The 23125-nt window shown below is 40.4% G+C and overlaps 1 protein-coding gene across 1 annotated transcript in view; it reads right to left on the bottom strand.

Annotated features, from left to right (window-relative positions):
• RNF150 (ring finger protein 150) overlaps positions 1-23125 on the bottom strand; it is a gene marked incomplete at both ends in the record, with an annotated part of 117008 nt that overhangs the window by 30260 nt on the left and 63623 nt on the right. Inside the window, 4 exons of the mRNA XM_080634585.1 lie at positions 2166-2262; positions 10296-10378; positions 10808-10879; positions 17864-18114. Coding sequence (XP_080490711.1) covers positions 2166-2262; positions 10296-10378; positions 10808-10879; positions 17864-18114 — 503 coding nt within the window. The remainder of the gene's footprint in view (positions 1-2165; positions 2263-10295; positions 10379-10807; positions 10880-17863; positions 18115-23125) is intronic.

Raw genomic sequence — 23125 nt, 5'->3', positions numbered from 1 at the left:
CAGTATGCTTCCTCCAAATGATGTAGCGGGCTGTTTTCAGTTTATTTTCTTAGAACAACCTAAGGAATTTTTAACAGAAATTCATACAATAAAATCCTTTAAACAGATGGTGCTAGTGGAACATTAACATTCAAGCACTTGACTTTGAGATCAGCACTGAGGCGGATTCTGAAATCTTAATGTGACCCAGTTGTTTATGTTGGCTTCAGCAGTAATTTGGCTTTTTTTTTTTAAAAATTTTTAATTATGTGCCCAGTACAATTATTTCCACAAAAGCTCCAAGTGGAAAGCTCTTAGTGAAGGGAGCAGGATGGACCCCCTTCTGCTAAGCAGTACAGAGAAACTAGACGGAGCTGTGAGAAGAGGATTGATGGCTGAGGAAACTGAATGCCACTTTTAATTATTCCTGGCAATTAAGTTCTATACCTGCCACCACAGAGCTGTTCACAAGTAGTAAGAACAAGTCACATAAACCAAAACCCTTATACATGGCCTCTGGCCCTTTTCCCTTGATGTACCCAGCCTCACATAGCCTGCGGACACGTTTAGCCTCCAGCAGCTGTCAGTGAAATCAGTGAGAGATGTATTCTGGTCTCTCTGCATTAGTATGTAAATGCTAATGGTACTAAACTTTCTGGGAAGACTTTAACATCTCACTGCAGGCCTCCAGAAAGTAGAGGTCTGCTTTATTTATATCCCCTGTTTATGAAGCTGGATGAAAAGCATGTTAATGAAATGCTCGGGCAAAAATGTGAATGGACCAGTGTGAGAACAGAGATCATAAGGTCCTGTATGGTTCAGAAGAAAGCCATGGAACAATACACTGGGTACAGAAGTGTCAAAATCCTGCATAACTGCTCATTGACAGGCCTGTGAACTGAGACATGGAACCCGGGGAAAAATTTCTATATTAACTTAGGCGTAGAGATGTTGAATGGCAGAGACAGCCTTCACTCTGTTTTTTCGTTACATCTCAAACACTGATTTAACAGTTGTACCATCTTTTAACATTTTAAAGACAAATACACATGGCTTAGCAGAAAAAGAAGTAGTCCAACTGTAATAATATGTTATCCTAACTACAATACTTCATTTTTCCCATTTAAAGTTTTTATCTGAGTTTGTATTAGATTGATTAACATATCTGCCTACTTCAGTAAAAACATACTTCATCACTTGCTGTGGAAACTCTTCTGCAGCAACCTGCTTGGCTTCCCAGTCTCCATGAAAATGAACTCTTGCAGAATGGCTGTATCAGCTCTCCTGGTATGTTCACATGAGCTATGTTACTTTATATAGCTCTTTCATATGTCAGTGAGCATGTCACCATCTGTAACTGGGGAGGGTATTTACAGCACCTGTTAATGCATCAGCCTATGGTGTTGGAGTACTGAACTTTACTCTCACGTGGCAAGCCTCGCACAGTGTGAGAAAGTGACTCACTTCTTCCTGGTGAAATCCGTGATCTCTGCAATAGCTGTGGTTAGGAAACTGTATGGCAGACAGGAAACACACTATCTGAATGTAAACATGCAACCTAAAAAGATCAGTTCCCTTGGCAGCTTCTAATCATATCTGAATGTTCCAAATAACAAAGAGCTTAATAATTTCTTGTATGTCATGTGGTTAGTTGCTGGGAGAAATGCTCCTAATTGGAATTAGGAGTACAGAGATTGCTAGAGACAGACTTTAAGAGAAATTTGAGAGAAAGAGAAGATTTTGCTCCCCAGAATAAGCAATTAGTTGTCCTCAACTAGTATAGCAGGAAAAATTCTACTTGCAGACCTTCTGCTTTGAGGTTTTAACCAAGAGCATGATTAAAAAACAATAAATCCAGTCCTGATTTAAAACACAAACAAAAGCTATGTGAAAGAATCTATAAATCCACTAAATACCAGTAAACAATCCTCTGCTCCACAAAGCAGGCAACCACAGACACACAAATCCCAACATCCAACCAACCCCCATAGACACGCTCTTCCTTGCTAATCAAAGTGGTGTGAAGAAGAGAGGTAGAACTAGACATTTCAGCTTGTACTCCCCTTAATAAATCAATAACATGGCAAGAAGAGAAGGATGGGAACAGACAGGCAAAGGGCTAAGGATATACCCAAGTAGCTGGTATTTCCCTCCTGCCCCAACTGGCTGCTCTGTGATGTGCTTACCGGGATTCCTAGAGCTTTCAGAATATTCATTTTACACATCGGGCAGGTACGATGGTCTAGCAGCCAGGGGTCTACGCAGGACTTGTGGAAAAGATGCCTGCAATGAAAACCAGGACATTTTAATTTGAATCCACCACAGCACAATTTACCACCTAGTACCAGATACTTCTGAATTCAGTGAAGTGAGAGTATTTCAAATGGTGTGGTTTGTGACCTCTGCAAGGACTGCGAAACTACATCCTATGCACACAAGACTAAAAATATTTCTGTAGCATCTCAAGCACGTGTGCACACTGAGCTTGGAAAAGCATATACATACATAATTGGGGAATTAGAAAAAACACATAAAACGCATCAGCAAAACCCACGTTCTTTAAATGTTAAAGGTCAGTAGACAAAACCTGCTTGATGGTAAAGGTAAAAATTGCATTAGTATGTCTTGATGGCTCTGCAGACAAACCTGATTACATATTATTTAAATGTGAAGCCATAGGGGAGTGAGTATTTCTTAGAATGCAGGAAAGAAATTGAATTAAGAAAAAAAATTCTACTTTTCCTTTAAATAGAAAAAACAGGATGATATTTTTTAAAACATTCTCTCTGACTTTCCTGCTCTTTAGAAGTTACTCATCAGAGTGAGCTCCTAAACAATTCCAGCCCTGAAGGGGTTAGTGCTCAGTCTGAAATGACCACTAAGCAACCTCCTAAGTCCTGTGGCATTATTCAGGTGGAAGAACAGAAAGCTTCTTCTCTAGCTTTGCCTGACACAAACTAAGATTGAATATAGAGATATTTAGTGTGTGTACCCGACTGACAGATGTATTTTCTCTTGTGAGCATACTCTGTGGCTTTAGAGAACAAATATTATAAAATGCAGGAATGTGGGGCTCATGATTTAAGAAATGCTGTTGAGTAGGTCAAGTAGAGGAGAACGGGCTCAGCCCAAGGCCGTGAAGTTTGTTCAGCAACACTTCCTCCAAAGAAAAAGAGGAATATTTCCCACCATGCACACTGCCTCAGAAATGACACTGGCATTTAGGAAACTGAAAATCTACTTGCCTTCCTAAAACTCCTTTTTAATCAGTTGGAATAGTTCACTTGGAAAGATCCTTAGTTCAACTGTCTAATATAACTTAATAATAACAACTTAAGCAAAATTGAAAGAGGGTATCTTATTCTGAAATATGAGGCTTGATATACATACACAGTCTTGCTCTAAAAGGCGCAAATTAAAACTAATTTGCTTGTTTTGACATACCAATCTAGATCAGCTCTAGAAAGATTTTCTTTCTAAGGCATACAACAGATGTCACACATTTTACTTGGCAGAGCCTGAAAGTCTCCTTTCAGTTTGCTTGAAGTTTTACATTCTGCTTGAACTTTTAGATCTGTGCAGTCCCCTGCCTGGCTTTCCCGGTGTTGCTACTGTCCCATGTGCATCACCCATAGAGCACAGCCACAAAAACCCACCAGGTAACCACAAGCTCACAGCTGCCCAAGGACTACTGTATGAGGTTCAACAAGGTTCAGTGCCAGATCTTGCCCTTAGGTCACAACAACCCCATGCAACACTACTACAGTCTCAGGGAAGAGTGGCTGGAAAGCTGCCTGGTGGAAAATGACGTTGGAGTGTTGGTCGACAGCTGAATATTAGCCAGCAGTGTGCCCAGATGGCCAAAAAGGCAAACAGCATCCTGGTTGGTATCTGAACCAGTGTAGCCAGCAGGGCCAGAGAATTGTCCCCCTGTGTTCAGCACTGGTGAGGCTGCATCTCGGATACTGTGCTCAGCTGTGGGCCCCTCACTACACGGGAGGTATTGAGGTGCTGGAGTGGGTCCAGAGAAGGGCAACAAAGCTGGTGAAGGAAGGGTCTGGAAAACAAGCCTTATGAAGAACAGCTGAGGGAACTGGGGTTTTTTAGTCTGGAGAAAAGGAGACCATATTACTCTCAGATAACCTCTACCTGAAAGGAGGTTGTAGTGAGGTGGTATTGGTTTCTTTTCAAGTAAGGAGTGGCAGGACACAAGAAAATGGCCTTAAGTTGCACAAGGGTAGGTTTAGACTGGCTGTTGGGAAAAGTCTCTTCGTTGAAAGGGTTGTCAAGCATTAGAACAGGCTGCCCAGGGAAGTGGCTGAGTCACCGTCCCAGGAAGTATGCAAAAGACGTGGCACTTAGGGACATGGTTTAATAAGACTTGGCAGTGATGGTTGGACTTGATGATCTTAAAGGTCTTTTCCAATCTAAATGATTCTGTGATTCTAAGGCTCCGCCTGGAGCACACACCAGCCTCCACAAGGAAATACAATCTCTGAGAAAGCCAGAATCACTTAATACACCAATTTTAAACATTTACATGGTACATATTCAGCTGAATGGGTTGGCTGCTGTATTGTGTCCCAGCCTCTCTCACACAAGACACGCATGGGCTTTCAACTTGATCTAAGAGGTGCACTTTCACCTCCATCTATTTGTAACCCTAGCTCTTACTAACATGGTATCAGCCCACATAGTAGCTGGCTGGTGTAATAGGTGGCTTCAGGCCTAAATAACACTAGAAATTCAAAGCCCAAACTGCATGAACTCAGCATCTTACTCTTTTCAATGATTTTTCTCACTACTTCTAGATGAAATGGGTGCTTTGTGAAACAAAGCTACATGGCAAATTATTGCATTCCTGTACTTGGTCTGACTTCGCACAACTGCTGGCAAAGGGCAAATCTGTTCTTGGAAGTTCAACCTAGCCTAATTATATCAGTTGGCTGCAATACCAAACTTTGTCAAACCTCATCTGATCCTGCATGTCAACATGATGAACACAAATGAAACGTTGTGATACGTGAAGTTTAAACCACTTTACTAAGGCTATGAAAGTTCACAACCCTCCTTCAAAACAGGATTTGCCTTAATGGATAAAAACACAATGCACCAAATTTTGTTGTCTCTCCTGTGTAACTGTTCATTTCTGTCATCTCAGGAGGGACATACTCAGCCCATCACAGGGCAAGCAGCCCGAATAGGTGAAAACAAAAAAGTACAGTCCTCAAGCATGTGTAATTTTACATTTAGAAGTCTAACCAACAGAATTCCTTGGGTATGTTAATTCATGGAGGGTACTGAAAGTCAACATCGTGTTTTTCAGCTATTTGAAATAATGATGAGATTCTTGATAGTGATTTGTTTTCTTTAATTATATACTGAAATCCATAAACAAATATGCTTAATGGCAAACATCTGAAGCACGTTTGTGCCAAAATAATCAGTACATTCACAAAATCTGAGATATTTATTATTCTCTTGGAAAAAAAAAAAAAAAACAAAAAAATCCCACACCAAAAACCAAAAAGATTTCCAAAATCTGTTTTGGATTAAAAAAACCCAAAACCAACAAAAGTAACTTCTACCAAGCAATTTTACCATAGACTAGGAAGCCTCCTTTTGTTTTCCAGTTCAAGCTTTGTAAGCCTCAGTCAAGCCGTGGTTCATACTACAGCACTTCATAATGTCTGTTAATCACCAAAAGCTTGGAACAAGCCTTAAAGACTTGAAAAACTGAAGTTTAGTGTTCCTGAAGCTGGCTTCAAAAAACAATAATCTAAAATAAATCCTACCATTTAAATACATGACAGATCGTGTCACTTTGCACTTCTCAATACTAAATTAGCACAGTGTAGTATGGCTCTATTAATTTCAGATTTAACATGCACAACAGACAGAACTTGATTATTTGACACAAATTTATGGGGAAATGGAATGTTATAAAAATCAGATAAAGATTTGAATTTTTCAATTTTTGTACCACATTATATGATTAGAGCACTCATAATAACTAATTTTGAACATGTAAACATTTGTGCAGAGAAGTGAAGTGGCAGGCTTTGCAGATTTGGATCTGAAAGCTTGTTTTATTCTGACAAATAAGCCTGATAAGTTTATCATCCAAATTAAGGCAAAACAAGGGTCAGCCCAAAGTAAGATGAGACAGCAACTGCAATATTTCACTGTCACATGGTAAGACAATGATGTAAAAAGATCAATAGCAAGAAAAATCCCTCTTCTTCTGCAGTTCTTACTGTTTTAAAAGAAAAGGGTTTTAAAAGAAAAACTGTTTTAAAAGAAAAGGGTTTTAAAAGAAAAGAGAGGGTAGAAGCACCATGGATGAGTTCAGAAGTAATGACCCATACAGGGAGGCAGTAAGAGAGGTATTTCAAGGCTCAGGACATGGCTTCGACAATGAGAGTCAGAGCTAGTAAAAAAAATGTGTGCAACCACAGGCATTGCAAAACTATGTTCATTTGGATGGGTTGAAAAGTTTCTTAAAAGAACTGTACTTGATTAGTTGAGAGGAAGGCGAGAGGAGAGGAGATCTCATAACAATCCTCATACAAAACAAAGGCTTTCATAAAGAGAAAGGAAACAACTGTTCTTCACCTCTCCTAGGGATAAGAGATGAAATGATGTGTTTAAAGCGCAGCAAGTGAGACCCAGGTTACACAACAGGAAAAGCTTCACCACAGTCAAGGTAGCGAAGCACTACAATAAATTATCAGGGGAACTGCAGAGTCTTCATCCCAGGAGACTGCAGAGTATGTTGGAAAAAACTCCCAAGAACAACACGGGCAGTGTCCCTGTGCCGTTCCAGAGGTGGTGGTGGCCTCCTGGGATCCCTCCTGCATTCTTCTGTGACTGCACGTGCCTGAGTAAAGCTCACAGAGCACAAAGAAAGGAAAAGAACCTCAAAGTCCCAGAACATTTCATTTACTATTATCACAACAGCACTTCGTATTTTTAAACTGGGCATTACTTTTGTTTGAAATGTACTTAAATTTTCTGTAAAGCTTCAATTTTAATCATACAAGAAAAAAACAATTTCAGGCTAATTGCAGAATTATACTAATAATATGATTGTTGTAAAACTATTGTAAAGCTTTCAGATTGCCAACAGTTCTGAGGAGCCTTTTTCCCAAGTTAAGGGAAACTTAACTGTTCTCTTTGCACCTCCTACTCCTAGTCCTACCTTTCCAAACTGCATGCAAACAAATCTAGTAGTCATGCCATTTTTCTCAGAAGCGTGAGCTAAGAGAAAAGGAGACAAAAGCAGAAAGAGAGGTATAGCCCTAAGGACCCTGAGTAACAGCATCAGTTGCCTGGACTAGAGAAAGGGCTGAAGCAGAGGATTGAGAAGGGTTTTGGTGAGCAGCCCTGTAGTATTCAATGAGAAGGTTTGAGCTTTTGGGGGTTCATGTACAGTATTATTTGTTTATTTTTGAGGAAGAAGGAAGGACAAAAGATGATAATGATGAGGGTAAATGAAAGGAAGGAATCAAAGGGAAGAATGTGATGAAATAATTTTCACGGGAGGACTGAGGACGAGCACAAGGACTGAAGCAGTCTCTGAAATCACAGTTGTTCATGGAGTGAAGGTTCAGAGGAAGGGAACGAGCTGGAATGGGGTCAGAAAGTGTATTTATTGGTGACAGAAATGAAACAACAAAAAAAGAGCTTATGAAGAACTCAGTAGAGATGAGGTTGAAAGAACTGGTTTGCCTCTCTCTAGAAGTTTAGTAGAAGTTCAGTAAAAGGCACACAATTGGAGCAGCAGCACTAGCAACTTCTCCAAAGCTAGAGCAGAAAGGACAGAGGTGTTTTGAAGCTAGAGATGGAGGACAAGGAGAAGGAACTAGGGCTATGACAAGAGAAATCACTCTGGGAACAATGAACTTGGTTACATTTGATGTTGTGTCAGTGCCCTCAAAGATAACTTCAGTGATGCTTGCTACCATTAAACATTAAAACAGCTGCAAGCCAACACAGTGCCAGTGGAAAAGACAGGACATTTGGGGAAACAGCATAAGTACAGTAACCATCTATTTATATGGCTTCAGAGGTCATTCACTGCAATACTGGCTGGTGGGCTTTTGGTACCAATTTCTTAGGAGATTCAGGCTCCACCAGCCTTAAAAAGAGATCTCAAGATATACAGAGCTTTGTAACAGAGTGTGCCTGCTAGCAGGTTTTCCAAGTACTGCCTGCAGTACAAAGCAGCGTATTTCATGTGCAGCTCTTGGGGAGTATTTGCCTTTGCAGATAAAAAGTTCTACATCTTGAGCACCCCCTGTATAGAAACACTAAGGTCAGCCAGCACTGGTGTCATACTGTGCTGCCTTCTGTAAGGCTTGGTGAAATGCCAGCTTCTTATTAAACAACAGTCTAATGAGTTCCCATACTAGAAACAGCACACAGTTTAACTGAGGATGCTGGAGGAAGAAACCTACAGAGTTTGTAGGTCTTTAACACTCTCCTACTCACTTAACAGAGACAGAAATTAATCCCCCCCCCCCCCCCCCCTTTCTTTTTTTTGGATGAGGAGATGAGACTGACAACAGCAGAAGGAATCATGACTACAATTTCCTATCTTGGAAGTCCAAACCCATGTGAATGTGTAAAATACTGTCCTCACAATTTGTGTAGCAGAAAAGCCAGGGTTTGTGAAATAGCTGCTTGAGAAGGGTCTTTGAGTTTTTATAATTCAAAACTGCTGAGGCTCAAACTGTATTTTACCAGACAGTTCTGCTGCTGCTACCCTTTTAGCATGAGTCATTTTCTAGGTGACCTTTTAAGTCAGCCAGGAGCTGAACATCACCTGTTAACTATGTGTTTCCTGTTCACTCTGTTTGACTCAACACTGTGGATGACAAAGTCTGACTGCAGCCTCATTGAATTAGGAGGCAAGACACAAGTGAAAGCTAGAGCCTAGACGTATTTTTTGCTGTTGTATAAGTACCTCCAAAAACTGCTTGTCTCTATCATTCAAAATGTTCAAGCTTTATTATGCTTCTCTGTAAACAGGCTTGATGTCAAACCAAAGTCCACATTTTCTGTTAATTTCTCATTTTTCTGTATTTCTGCCTCATCAAGTGATGGATTTGTTTCTGTTTGTAGAAAGAAAAAAAAAAAAAGAGTTCACATGCATTTGTCATTGTGGGGGATTTACAGTAGGTCAAACCTATGATTAATCTGTTGCTTTCAGTTTGCCATTTAGTGATGGCAGTAAACAGATTTAATGAGTCACATGAAAGAAAAGAAATGGACGGCTTGTAATATTCGAGTATCTACTAGGGAACAACATAGCAGGAAAAAAAACAAATATTTTGGTTTCTAAAGCCAGTGAACCAGTGAACATGCAGAAGAAAGAAACTATTAATCAAAAAAAATATTTTCTGCTCTGTATGTACAGCACTTGAGATTCCTATTTCTAGGAAAATCAAACACTTGCTCTTGTTCTCCTAGAGGAATAATTGTTCCTAGGAAGCTTCCTAAGAAATTGATTTCCTTGGAGAAATCCTCATTAACTAACACCTCACAGATGACACTACTATGGCACAAAGAGATGGATACAGCTGTTACGGGTGGCAAGAAGCTGTGCTACTGTGTCATATCACTATTTATCTATGTGCTGCACAGGTCATATTCACATGAAGGGAAGAAAAGAGAGAGAACGTGCCCAGTAGCTCTCCTTGTCACCTCCATGTCCCGCATGCCTGAGACTATTTTCATGGCAGAAATAGGTAATGTGGTCTTTGTCACATTCTCTCTTTGTTTTACTCAGCACATCTCTTTTAATGGCTGGTTTTTTTTTTTTTTTTTTTTTTTTGTTTTTTTTTTTTTTTTTTTTGATAGAGGTCATCCCTTTCTCAGCACCTGGGCATGGCCCAGCACAGCAAAAGAAGCAGCTCCATGGGGAGCAGAAGCCTGCTCTATCCCTGGCTGCTGTGCCCGGGTTCCAATTTGGAGTCAGGTCAAGTTCTTCTAAGGCACTTATTCTGGACTGATATAAAACCAGTGAACAAAATAGAGGAATCAAAACTTTAAGTTTAAAAATCCTACTGAAGATTGTAATAGGTCAAGATCAGACACAATTTCTGACTATCATGCTAAACTCAGGTTCTCACCACCATTAATATAACTTCACCTGAAGCTGAATAAAGAGGCATTTCAAACATCTTCATCAACAGATTCTGAATAAATCAAAATAATAAACTTGCCCATCTCTCCTCAAGCTCTCAGAGTGATCCTGTGAGAACAGAACCTGCCTGTAAGTAGAGAGAATATCAAGAGCACCTTCAACTTACCTGCAAGGCAAAATTCTGACAACATCATTGGGCTTGTAGCCTTCAATGCAAACAGCACAGTTATCAAAGTCTGGCTCAGTTTCCTACAAAAGAGAACATTCATAATTTCATTTTTTTGATTTTATCAGCTAATTTCTTTATTCAAGAGCCTATCTGACAAAGTAAAACTGTCATTGATGCATGCTGCAAATCCACTAATGCATTTCAAGACCAGCAAGTCAGATTTTCCAACACGTTTCCAGCTGGAAACGTGCTCTACGAAGCATGCAGATTTAGCTAGCATGTTTTAACTTTCAGGATTTCCTGCATCTTTACAGAATCCCCTTCTCCCTCTACTCCATTCCATCAGTAAACTGCTTACCAGTATTCCACCTCCACCCCTCCCCTTGCCCTGCCTGAAGGACATGTAGTAGTTAAATAAGCAATTGCCATGTCTGTTCTTATTGTCCCAGTGGTCTGAAGGAACCTTCAGCACAGAGTTTCATTTGGTAATGAGCAATTCGAAAAATTACCTTATCACCTTTCCTGATTGTTCTGACTTGCAGCTTGCTGATTGCTTTCTTTGCAGCATCTCCAAGCCGGCGCTGTAATACAAAATTTGCTCTTTAGCAAAGAGTATGTCTGCACAAAAATAATCACCTTTTCTTCCTCGACTTCTTAATAATCTGAACTGACTGTTCATGAAACAAGACAGCGCTGTGTAAATACAAACAGATGAGGTCAGTCATACTGTTATTCACAGTAAGGGCACAGTAGGTTTTCAGGCTTGCTGATAACCAGCGGATGGTGAGGCAAAGCTAGTCTTAATGGAGTTCCAGTGAAGACTGCATGTGAGCCCATCATGATGCTACTCACTCTCCCAGTGAATAGCAATCTATGTAACAAGTCCACTATTTGTGCACCTCACTTCTTCCCTCTCTTACTCTAATGACACTTGTAAAAAATGCATTATTAAATGAATGCCTGGGCTAGTAAATACATTGAACACTGGACTTAAGATTCAGAAGGTCTTTATTTGTAAGTTGTTCCAGTGCCAGTCGTTTCAGTGAGCTGTTAATTTGTTAACCACAAACCCCATGAACAATCTTCTGTGCTGTTCTCTCCTCCTGCAATATAGTTGCCTACTTTATAGGAGCTTCATAGCTTCCATGCTATAAAAACGAGGCAAAAGCATTTGCAGCTTCTTACAGGTAAAGCACTACACAGTCCTTCAGTAACATTGTATCCATACATAACCATTTGCTTGTTCTTTGCCTTTCTATCTTTCCCTTCAGCTTACCATGTGGTATTTCTGACTGTTCCCCCATATTTCCAAAATACTGTTACTGTGCTGGCAGGGTCACAACCACTCAGGATTAAAGTATGTAACCACAGCCTGATGCAAACCACCCACCATCTCAAACACTGAAGATGGAGATGTGTGCTTCTTCCAAGAGTCTAAGAACACTGTGGGACAGTTCATACAATCACGGCTAAGCAGAGCTACCTCTACACCCTCTATAGTTGAGCTTGTGCATGCATCATTGCTCCAGGGACTTGGCTGCTCACTTGTGCTAACCAAACAGCGAGGTAATCTGAAGACAGTCTCACAGGCTGGAAAGGTCTTTGCGAGGTCACGTACTCCAACTGCCTGCTCAAGGCTGGGCCGACTTCAAAGTCAGAGCTGTGTTCAGTCAACTTTTGACTATGTCCAGGAAGGGAGATTTCACAACCTCTGTGGATAATTTATTCCAGTGCTTAACCACTCTCACAGTTTTTTGAGGTTTTTTAACATACAAAATGGAATTTCCCTTGTTGTAATTTGTGACCATTACCCTTGCTCGTTCTATGTGCACCTTCAAGAGAAGTCTGAATGCCTCCTCTCCAACCACCCATTATGCAGCTGAAGGCTGCAAGCAGAACTCTTCCTCCTCTTCTGCTCCTCTCCTGGCTTAGCAAGCTGAGCTACCTCTGCCTCTCCTCAGACATCATGTGCTCCTGTCCCCAGACCATCCTCTGGTCTCTCTCCAGTTTTTTCATGCCTTTCTTGTACAGTTCCATGCAGCAACACTTACTCCAATGTCTTCTTGACAGTTTTATAACTGTTCATGATACAGTCCATCCCAATTTGCCACCAAGAAATGACCTGAATTCTTCTCTTCACTCCCCCTCTCCCATCCACATTTCCAGCCATGTGTTGTTAGATGGGAGAGAGACTTAGGAGCTTTGGTAACTTAGGAGACATTCAACTTTTTGGCCTGGGAATACTGCCTGTGCTGGAGTTCAGAGGGGCCTGTCAGCAGCAAGGGTTTCCAGCTGGAGGGGAAGCCTAAGAGCATGAAGCCAAAAATGGAAGGAAGCTGGAAATAGTTTGTAAATTGAGAGCTAATCACCATACAGATGCAATTAATAAATTACCACTTTGTTCTTCAGATTCAATTAAAATCACTGAAAATTAAATTTAGCAAGTAAGCTTATTGGATCGGGAAGACATGGAAGACTGACAAAACGCATGCATTACTGAAATCAGAGAGCAATCTTAGATCTGGTTAAAGAGGTGAAAATGATCTTGGCTGTCATACAAGATTTACATATGAGCTTTCCACCATAACTCATTATTACATGTGAGGGTATATCCTGTAGTTATACAACATCTTTTTATGTGATACATTTTTCTCACAGTCTCCCTTAAATAGAGGGATCAGATGAAAACTTGGAAACATTTCGTGCCAGCTATTTGCTTCTTTACTAGAAATCAAAGAGAGACTGATAACATGCAGCAAGACAAGAGCCATTATGTCCTGCTTCAGGAATTGCTTGTGATTCCCTTTTATCATTATTATTACTTAAACTAATGAAACGTCTCAGTTCTTTTTTTTTACACATTCTTCAAGGGGAAAGGACAAGATTAAAGACTCATGTACATCTTTGATCTGGTTGTATTCATGTTTGCTTTTTCTTATCTATCACACATAGACAAGTTCATGACTTAGATGTAAATGAGAATAATTTAGTTTTCTAAAGAACAGGAATATCCTGGAGTAAAGTCATACTTTCAAAAGATTCTTCCATTTGAATGAAAGGCATGCTATCACTAACCAATGATTTCGCCTGAAAGATAAGAGGCGTTACAGTAATTTAAGGGTTTAAAGTAAGGTTTAGTCAATCTCATTAGCAAGACTGCAACATTCAGTACTGGACTGGAAGGAGTTAAGCGTATCAGATGCAGTGGTCTTTTGGAGATGGTTGAAAAGAAAGGACAGTAGCATGGAAAGCACCACTGGTCTGTTCCTGAAGAAGAAAATGGCCATAGATGCTATGGAAGAGAAATTATGGTAACTGCTTCTGCCTTAATGGCCTTACTAAACTATCATCTATGCAGGGAAAAGATTGTCTTGTGCCTTGCACAGAACAAAGTGTACCATCAGGATGAGGCACCAGACACATGTCCTGTACCACAGATAAAGTTTATGGACTCCATCACGGGAAGCATCTTCCCCAGACTGCTTTGAAGATACATCTCTATTCAGTGACACAAACCTGTCACTCAAAGCCACAGCCAGTAGTCTTCCTTCTCAGATAATTACTTGACCCTCCACATGCTGCCAGTCACATACTAAAGTAGGCCCTTCCCTGGATATTAATCCAGGACACACAGTACTCTCCTCAGCCCTGGTGCAATCACTGCCTGCTTCAGCTTTCACTATCCTGCAAAACTCACAGAGCCCCCCTGGCTTCAAAATAGCCTTACAGAAAACTCTTAACAAGAAACCAGTGGGAAGAAACGACATAGAATAAATATAGCCAACAGGTCTGGCACTTAAACATCATCCCTTCACCATCTTCCCATCTCCCGCTTCACAGACAACAAAAAGAACTCTACTACTCTGCTATCACTGGTGAAATATGAAATCTGACACACTGACAGGACCATTTTTGTTTGTTGAGCTTTTTTCTTACAGCCTCTGTCCTGGCTGTTACAGGGCTGAGACAGCAAGTGACATTTTTCTGAATTATCTCCAGGACTTAGCTTGTCATGTAATTCCAAACTGATTCCAATTAGCGATGCAACCTGGTGTCTCTTGATGCAAACAATTCTTACAGAGAATTCCACAGAGAAACCCTCTCATCTTCAGGAGGGCTCCAGGAACAAGCCACTAAGGAAGCATATTGCCTATGCTTTCCTTACACAAATTTAGCCTCTTCAGATCAAAAGAGCATATTATCAGGATAACTACCTACTTCCTGGACATTTTCTTAGGTGGGAAAAAAGTGGACAACTTGGGTTTTCATCCTTGTGAACACCGCTACATATCTTCTACTTGTACATGTACTGTAGATTTGTCTGTGGTAGAGATACTCTCAAAAAATTGAAATCTAACCATATTTGTAGCTGATACCTTGGCTGCAGGTGCACAAGCCTACAATAGAAGACAGTTTTGTTTTCCACTGCATTAATTCCCAGCCAAGCTGGAATGAATGGGCCAGTGCATTCAGTGAGAATCATTTGACATTCTGAGCTCAAAATCAGGCACATAACTGGAGTGAGCTGTGTCTTCCTTCTGGCACATGAGCCTGGATTTTGCAGACATAGCGAGAAAGAGCATTGGCTGAAGATGTACATGCTGTATGTCCAGGTTTCATTTCACTGGGGAGTCACAGGAAATGATTCCAGGTGATTCTTCAGTCTTTCTAGCTCTCAGTTGCTGGACTTATTGCTTTCTTGATGGATAATTAAATCAGTTCCTTTTGAGTTTATTGCTTGATCAGCAACTTATGCTGTGTGCAAGAAAGGAAGTGGACCTGGAAATGAGGATCACCATTTAAAAAAGGATAAGAAGGCAAAGGTGGTTATGAAGCTTGATAAAACACATGATGCTTTCCATCAAAGGAAGACACAGTTGCAATGGGTCAGCTTGGAAGAGGCAAAGTAGAAGATAACTTCGGGAGACTTGGAGTGACTGAAGAAAGATGTTCAGAAATCTTGCCTTCACGTAACAGTGCAACAGCCCTCCTCCTTGGAGATAACGACTTTTTCTGCCACCCATATTTTGCAATCAGCCACACTGTCCCATTCCCTCAGCACATTGCCCAGACTACCAATCCAGAGGAGGCTGAAATACTCCTGAAAGCAATTCCAGTATCAGCCAAACATAGGAAAGGCATATAAGATGGTGGTTAACCCAGGCAGACACAGAAAACATGGGCCTTAACAAGCCTTTTATATCACTTGGATGTCAAAATGAATTTAAGCTGCTTTTCTCTCTTTTTTAATTTTAAGTGGAGTCTGATAAATGAGTGACGGTTTTTTGCCCTTTCAGAACTGGGCAGTCAGTCTGCTGAGTTAGATTTTATCGCATTGCAGGGTAGGAACTGATAGCACAACTTCCTCTGAATAAGCTGGCTCCCCCTCCATCTGATGCTCTGTTTATCCAAACATTTCAGCCTTTGGTTTAGCCTAAGTACATCAAATACAAATAGAAGGAAGCATCTTTCCTAAAGATGGCTAGCAATGAAGGCGCTTACAACACATGCAAGGCTTTTCCTACAAGTAAGCACAACACCTTCATACAGACACATGCAAGCTATAATGGCAATAACTTTTGAGCGCAGTGACAAAAGAATCCTGCTCCAGCAAAGCAACACAGTTTGCCTTGTATATATCTGAATATACAAGATATTAACATAGAATTTTGTGATCCCATCCTTGTGCTACAAGAAAGTGTGTTAAAGACAACAAACGAACAAGCAGAACTTAAAGTGAAACAGAGAAACCCTCATGGAAAAGGCAAAATGAACTACCTACACTATTATATTCCATAGCTAGGACTAAAATTAAAAAAACCCATAGCAACTCATTAACACAAATGGTCGAGCTTTGTCTGTGTATTGCTACCACTTTTCATATGAAAAGAGCTAATAAAGAGATAAGAGATATCAGGCAAAACTGGATGGAGAAAATATATGGAGAAATTCTAGTTTGCCCCATATCATTATTACAGCTTTGACAAAAAAAATAATAAATAATTGCTTAGGAGGCATCCTTTGTAATTCTTCTGAAGAACAGAACTTCTTCTGAAGAATAATAACAGTTATTAAAACCTATGCAGAGGACAACTGCTTGTGCTCATGTTAATCTCATTCAGACTTTGGAAAGAAAATACTGAAAAGGAAAGCTGCTTGAACATATAAACCCATCAGTTGCAAACTATAGCATATTACCTGAATGAGCTACTTATTTTGCTGGGTTTCATGTTTATGTATGTCTATTTACACTGCTAATCTGCCTGTATAATTACTTGATTGAAAGCACACTTACGGTACTCACATACATAAACTAAGCACACGTGCTTTTGCAGCCAAAGCATCTAAAAACTATCACAGCCATCACAGTCACAGTGAATCTGCTGCCAGTGATGTTCAAATTCCAGCTGGGACAGTCTCATTCCTGCTATCCAAAATTTCATGCTCTATATTTAAAGGAAAATATATTCTTTCTGTCCGTAAATACAGAGCAGCTGATCTCTATCTCAGAGGATGCCTGAGTTTCAGTAGGGGAGAGGGAGGGATCCCTATACGTTAAGTATATATTGCAAAGTGTGTCACAAGATGATTATTAACACTCTCAGTTTCACTTTTTCTGCAGAGCAAGGAAGGCCACTCTCTCCCTACCATGACAGTAATTTATTAAGGGTCCAGAAACATCTTGGAATTACAGCGCATTTTTTCCCCTGCAGTAAAGTGGTTATCTCCTCAGATTTCATACACTGAGAGCATTTTATACTGCATCATTAGAATGAAATGTAGAAGCCTCAGCTTCACAGGTCTGCTGATGCTGAGATAGTTGCATCCAGACAAAAAAAGATTAAATTTATTATTATCATTGCTATTATTATTCACTGCTGAACTACCATAAAGGTGCACAATGCCTTATAAATGCAGAGTGCCTCAGGACCTAGGGCTCACTCCCACTGCTGTTGACTTCCCTCCAGCTCTATAGGTTTTTTATCTTTTTCAAGGGGTTTGGACAAGATGCCAAAACAAAAACCAATGGTTTAATAATACTGGTGGCTATCACTACAGCACTTACATATCATTGTCAGAACAGGGACATGCTACCTTTCAAGCCCAAGACTTTTCTGAAGTATTAAAATGAAAACTCTCTTTATTCCTTTTTAATTTCTTCCATTGTGAACCCTTGTTTCACACATAGACATTTACATACCTCACAATATTTTAGCCATCATTTTGATCTCAATTGTCATTAGCTATATACATTCTATGTCACTTAGGTATAAAGGCAATCTTTTCACTAGCAAACATCAAATTTCTGTCTATTTCTTGTGTGTTCTGCATGAGAGAAAATCCCCATAATATATACACACTATATTTATTAATGTCTTTTTTCCTGAATTGCACCTATATTGACAGAAATCTTGGCTATTCCCAAACACAGGCATTTTTACTTCCTTGCTTTTCATTTTGGTTTGGGTTTTTTACCACACATTCACAATTTCCTCAACTTTTACTTGTAAACTGATCTCATGGTGATTTTTTGGAAACACAAACAGCCATTCAGCACTGCTCACCTGATTTCTGTCTCTGGCATTTGCGTAGCGGAATCGCTGGATGTAATAGAAGACAAGCCACGCCAGTGAGATGATCATCAGCACAATGAAGGAGATGGAGACGAACACCACAGAGGTCCGGCTGACGTACTTCTGCAAGTTGCGTGTCCCAATGGTTATGTACATCATCACAGTAATGTTCCTCTCCAGGAGGCTAACTATCTCTTTTCCTTTGGGTTCAGGAATCATTATTGCTACAACATCTTCTAGGCCTGTCAGAGAGAAGAGACAAAAAAGAAACCTTAAGTAAAACAAGGGATTGCCAAAAGGCAAAACAGTAACAAAAAAGCTCTCCTTTTCCCTGTTCTTCCCTCCTGCTCAGTAAGAGGTAAGTCAGATGCATCTGGTGAAGGTTTCAACTAGAATCAGTTACATAGGGTGCTTCTATGAACTAATCTCAGTGAGATATATAAAACGTGTTTCATGGGTTGACATAAGCACAGATTTCCAGCACTACTGAGGCTTATCTAGACAATATTGCTGCAAGCACTGCAGAAAGGGAGAGATGCTGCAGCCAGTTCCCTTCCATTCAGCACTCCGTGTACATTTATCATAGCCCATTTTGTGGGATCAAGAGTCTGCCAGAGAAGCACCTCTGCATTCAGATCAGAAATACTTTCAATCACAGATCTCCACACAGTTTCACAACCTGAACATCCCAAAGCATCGCTGCCCTCCCCCAGGGCTGGCAATGGGAGATGACTGCAGGGACATGAGCAGCTTGACAAGTTCCCAGCTCACCCGCTGCCCTGTGCCACCAGACGCTCCTCATAGACTGAGCCCATGCAGATGCTTGGGAGCACTTGCTGGAGCTGGACTCGCCAACTGATGCAAGTTTGAGGTCAAGAGCACGGTTTTATTCCACAAAACATGTTATTACAGCACAGATCACCCCCAGCACAGTTTGCAGCATGGCCCTACAAGGACACAAGTGAGCACAGCTGAGGCAGCAAACGGATGTCCCCTGGTGGGATAGGGCTCCGACTTCCTACAGTCCTGTCAATCTTTCTGAAGCCATGACCATGTGAAATGAGCCCTCCACCAGCCTATCAAGCCCTTACCCTGCACCAGCTTTCCTTTCTGTACAGCACTGTTTCATTTTACTTGCATCACACACTGCAGAAACTATTTTCCTGTCATAATTTTATATCCCCCCCCCCCATGTACATGACTATATAGTCTGAAATTATCTGGGATTGGGCAGCTCATTAAATGCCTTTTCTGGCTTTAAACTATCACTTTATGGCTTACTATTAAGGATATTCTTTCCATTTCTCAAGGCAAGTATGTAGACAATTTTTACACCTAAGCTCTGTTTTGCAGTAGTCAGATCCTGAATTGTATTAAGTGGCTAAGGACAAACAGGATGTATTTTCTGTAGAAACATGCTAGAAGCAACAGCATACAAAATGATCACAAACTGGCATTTAGAAAGAAAGGTAGAAACTGGGGGTGTCTGAAGTCAGAGACAATGCTGAGGTGGGGTTTCAGAATTTCAGCTGAAATCCCAGAAAATGAGCCAGTACATTGCTAACCCCACAACTACCTGTATTTTGACTGTGGCAGGACAAAGTGCTGCCCACTTTTGAACATTCATGGAGGTGGGAAGGGACTGCTTGGCTGTGAATGGAGATGTGAGAGGGTGACTTGTGTTTCCAGCAGCAATCCCCGCCAAGCTGATATCCAACCTGAGCTTCACTGGGGCAGCACTACGACCTGGTCCTCATGCTCCAGTTCAGACATTTCACCACTGAAAAAACCCGGGGGGGGGCATGGATCAGATTTTCAAAAGGATGCTAAAGTCCAGGAGGTGTCTAGCAGGATTTCAGATATGCTAAAGCAGACAGGTGGGTGGTGTTCAGTGGAAAAGGCTAACTGTGGTGGAAACTTTATCAAATTCTGCTGGGTGCCCGGATCAATTTGAGGTATGGAAATAGCTGTGGCAGACTGTTGCTACTCACACACCAAATCTGCTGCAAAGTTGGGAACTGAACCCCCCTCTCTCAAGTCTTGGAATAAAAGTGCAACCACCACCACTCTTTCTCTCGTGAGACTTTCCATTGTAACACTTGCCTGATTATGAACAGCCCAGTCAGCAAATAGGAGGAAATCAGTAGTTTGGCTGAGTCAAGAATTTTAGATATCCATGATAGGAAACTTTCTGCTCATACTCCTCTATAAAGCATTAACAATTTTCAGCTATTTCCTTTTATTTGTCTAGTAAGAGCCCACCTTCAGCAGCCAAGAGAAATTTACCTTTGCAACTCTTCTGGCACCTGCTTATTACAAAAGGCTAATGCAAACATTACCCTAACAGCCTAGGGAAAACTTGCCATGTTTCAAAGTGGCTGAGTAGGGCGCTGGTGCCATGCCAGTAATTTTCCTGCAGTCAGTAAGACAAATTCTCTGGAGTAGTGCTTAGCTGTCCACATGCCTGCCTTTGTTCTCTGCTTTCTTTTAAGAAAATAAATACTATAACATCACTCTATGAGAAAACCAAAGCAACCACCTCACACACAGCAAACCAGAACCTTTAGTGAAAAATCTCACAGCTGAAAACACTGACATTAATTTCATCAACTCCTCCCAAAAGCCACAATTTTGACCTATTCAATTGTCCAGTGACTTCTAACATCATCAGTACAATGTGGGATGTACAACTTCAGGTACGTATATGAATGATATTACCTGAAAGCCTATGAAAATGGGAGATACAGACAGAAACATTTTCAGTTGAAAATATAGGTAAAGTATTTTAACTGTCCAATTATCTTGAATATTAAATGTCTTTAAAAATCTTAACAGTATGTTTAATTATGTTTAATTCAACTCAGTATAGCTTAGTATGCTTTTGGAGAGCTGCAAATAAAGGGCTCAGGCCAGATATGTATGACACATTGCAAATACAGAAACACATTCCATTGTTCAGTTATGAAATTAATATTTTTGTAATAACAAAAGCACCCACGGTAATGTTCTATCTTTCTTTAATGCAAAAGTAATGAAAAAGAGGGAGGAAAAAAAATATGTGATCTCCTGAACGAATTTAACCTCATTCCTTTTTTTTCATCACCTGCCCTTTCTGATTGAGCTACAGCACAGCTTTCTGGCTTTGATTCACAGTGGAAATATAACTGGTTTTGAACAGGAGCGCAGCCATACAACTCCCTCTTCTGCTCTCTCCTCTTTACATCTCTCTGCTAGGATGGTCTACTGCAACCTTGGGCCTAGGGCCTTTAAGATAGTTTAAAAAACCACAAGATATTAAGTAAATTGCCATGGATATATGCTAAGCAAAATTGCATTCAGAGCTGCAAAGTAGCTATTGCAAGAGGAAAGCAGCTGCTTTTATTTATTCAAACGCTTAACATATTCAAATTTCAGACTATCTAGTTATTTTCTTGGAAAACATTGCTATTTGTAATGAAGCATTCTTGGAAAAAAAAAAAAATAACCAAATCTGCAGCAAATAATAATCAAGTCTGGACTTTTTTTCTTACATTTTATTGAGTTTATGATAAATTCTTCAAGGCACTATAGAGAATGGTATTTGATCAATCAAGTCATTAAGCTAAGTTTTTGATCTCAAATATGCTCCATATTGGGAATAAAATAATAATAATGAAAGTAATTTACTTAGTAATGAAAGTAATTTATTTCTCTTTCCTCTTTTATACAACAAAATGTTTGTATTACTCAGTTTCAGTATCTCATGACACAGAAGCTCTGAATGCTTGAAACTATATGAAACATGAAAACTATACACATTAAAGAAGGGAAATAAGGCATCAATGTTAGAGATGCGTTTCTACACCCAGGTACACATTTGTTTAACAGACTTAAGAAATGAGAAAGTATGTGGCAATACCTACTGTTGCTTCTCTGGTGAGTTAAACACTAATGATGCCTTTCATTAAGCATACCCACAATAGTAACTGTATTGCGTGCCACTGTTGTTACCTAACACATTTCTTTTCTTTTTCTGGTCAAGATTAATGCAGTTTTACAAGAGTTTTTCAGTAGCTGTCAGGATGAATCAGAGATTCATAAATCAAAGTCATTCAGGCTGTAGTGAATGGATTTCTTTTTTTCTTTATTGGCTTGGGATACATTTAACATACCAATGCTCTCTCCTTATGAGCCAACAACAAAACAAGTAAGGTAGAACCTACAGGCATTTGAACGATTTAAGTCACTTTAACTTGCTGAAGTGTGTTTGCCTAATCAAATATTTCTGGGCAGAGAAATCGTGCTGCCAGTCTTCAGGCAGCTTTTCTGCTTCTGACCTCTGCACCCTATGGCAGCATTAAATTAGGTTAGGTATTAGGAAGAAGTTCTTCAGTATGAGTAAGGTGAGACACTGGCACAGGTTGCCCAGAGAAGCTGTGGCTGCCCCATCCCTGGCAGTGTTCAAGGACAGGTGGGGCTTGGAGCAATGTGGTCTAGTGGAAGGTGCCCCTGCCCATGGCAGGGGGCTGGAACCTGATGATCTCTAAAGTCCCTTCCAAATCAAACCATTCTATGGTTCTAGGATCTGCAGAGCAAAGGGTGACGGATACTGAGTCTGCAGCAGCCACCAGCTGCCTTCCCAGACCTACACGTGGCAGTGGATGACGGAGCTGTGAAGCAGTGATGAAGTCAGAGTGTTTTCAATGGCAAGATCTGCACTTCAGAAAAAAGACCTGGAATACTCTCTCCAAACCTTCATCCTCCACACAGTACCTGGCTATGGAAATACATTTCAGCTTGGATACTTTTATGCAAAACTGATGCCTTTTTCCAGCGTAACAATCTTTTCACTGGTGACAGAGGAAAAGAGTTCTGTAACAGTGGCTTCTGTAGAAGAAATGAACAGATTTTACATCTGAAGGTGTACGTCAATCCCCCACCTTGGCCACAGGCTGTGCTGACAAACCTGTGATATTTCTTGAGTCTGCTCAAGGAGCCTCAGGGGTGATATTGAGAACGGTCCTCTGCTCTCCTAATTAGCAGTCAGGCCCAGCGGTGGCAGGCTGCTGCTTTAATGTTTTGTCAATTTTTGATGGTGGCTCTAAAATGGTATGTTTCTGACAGAGCTTAGAAGAGATTTAATTCTTCATGCTTGGCAACTGCCAGAAGTCACTCTGAGAAATAATTAATTGAAATATTTGAATAGAATTCTAATTTGGGAGAGACAGAGTTTTCTCCAAGATATCCTATCAAGACATAAATAAGGAATTCTCT

The sequence above is a fragment of the Psittacula echo genome, assembly GCF_963264785.1.
Source record: "Psittacula echo genome assembly, chromosome: 1".
Taxonomy (NCBI): Eukaryota; Metazoa; Chordata; class Aves; order Psittaciformes; family Psittacidae; genus Psittacula; species Psittacula echo.
This window is presented reverse-complemented; position numbering and strand designations above follow the sequence as displayed.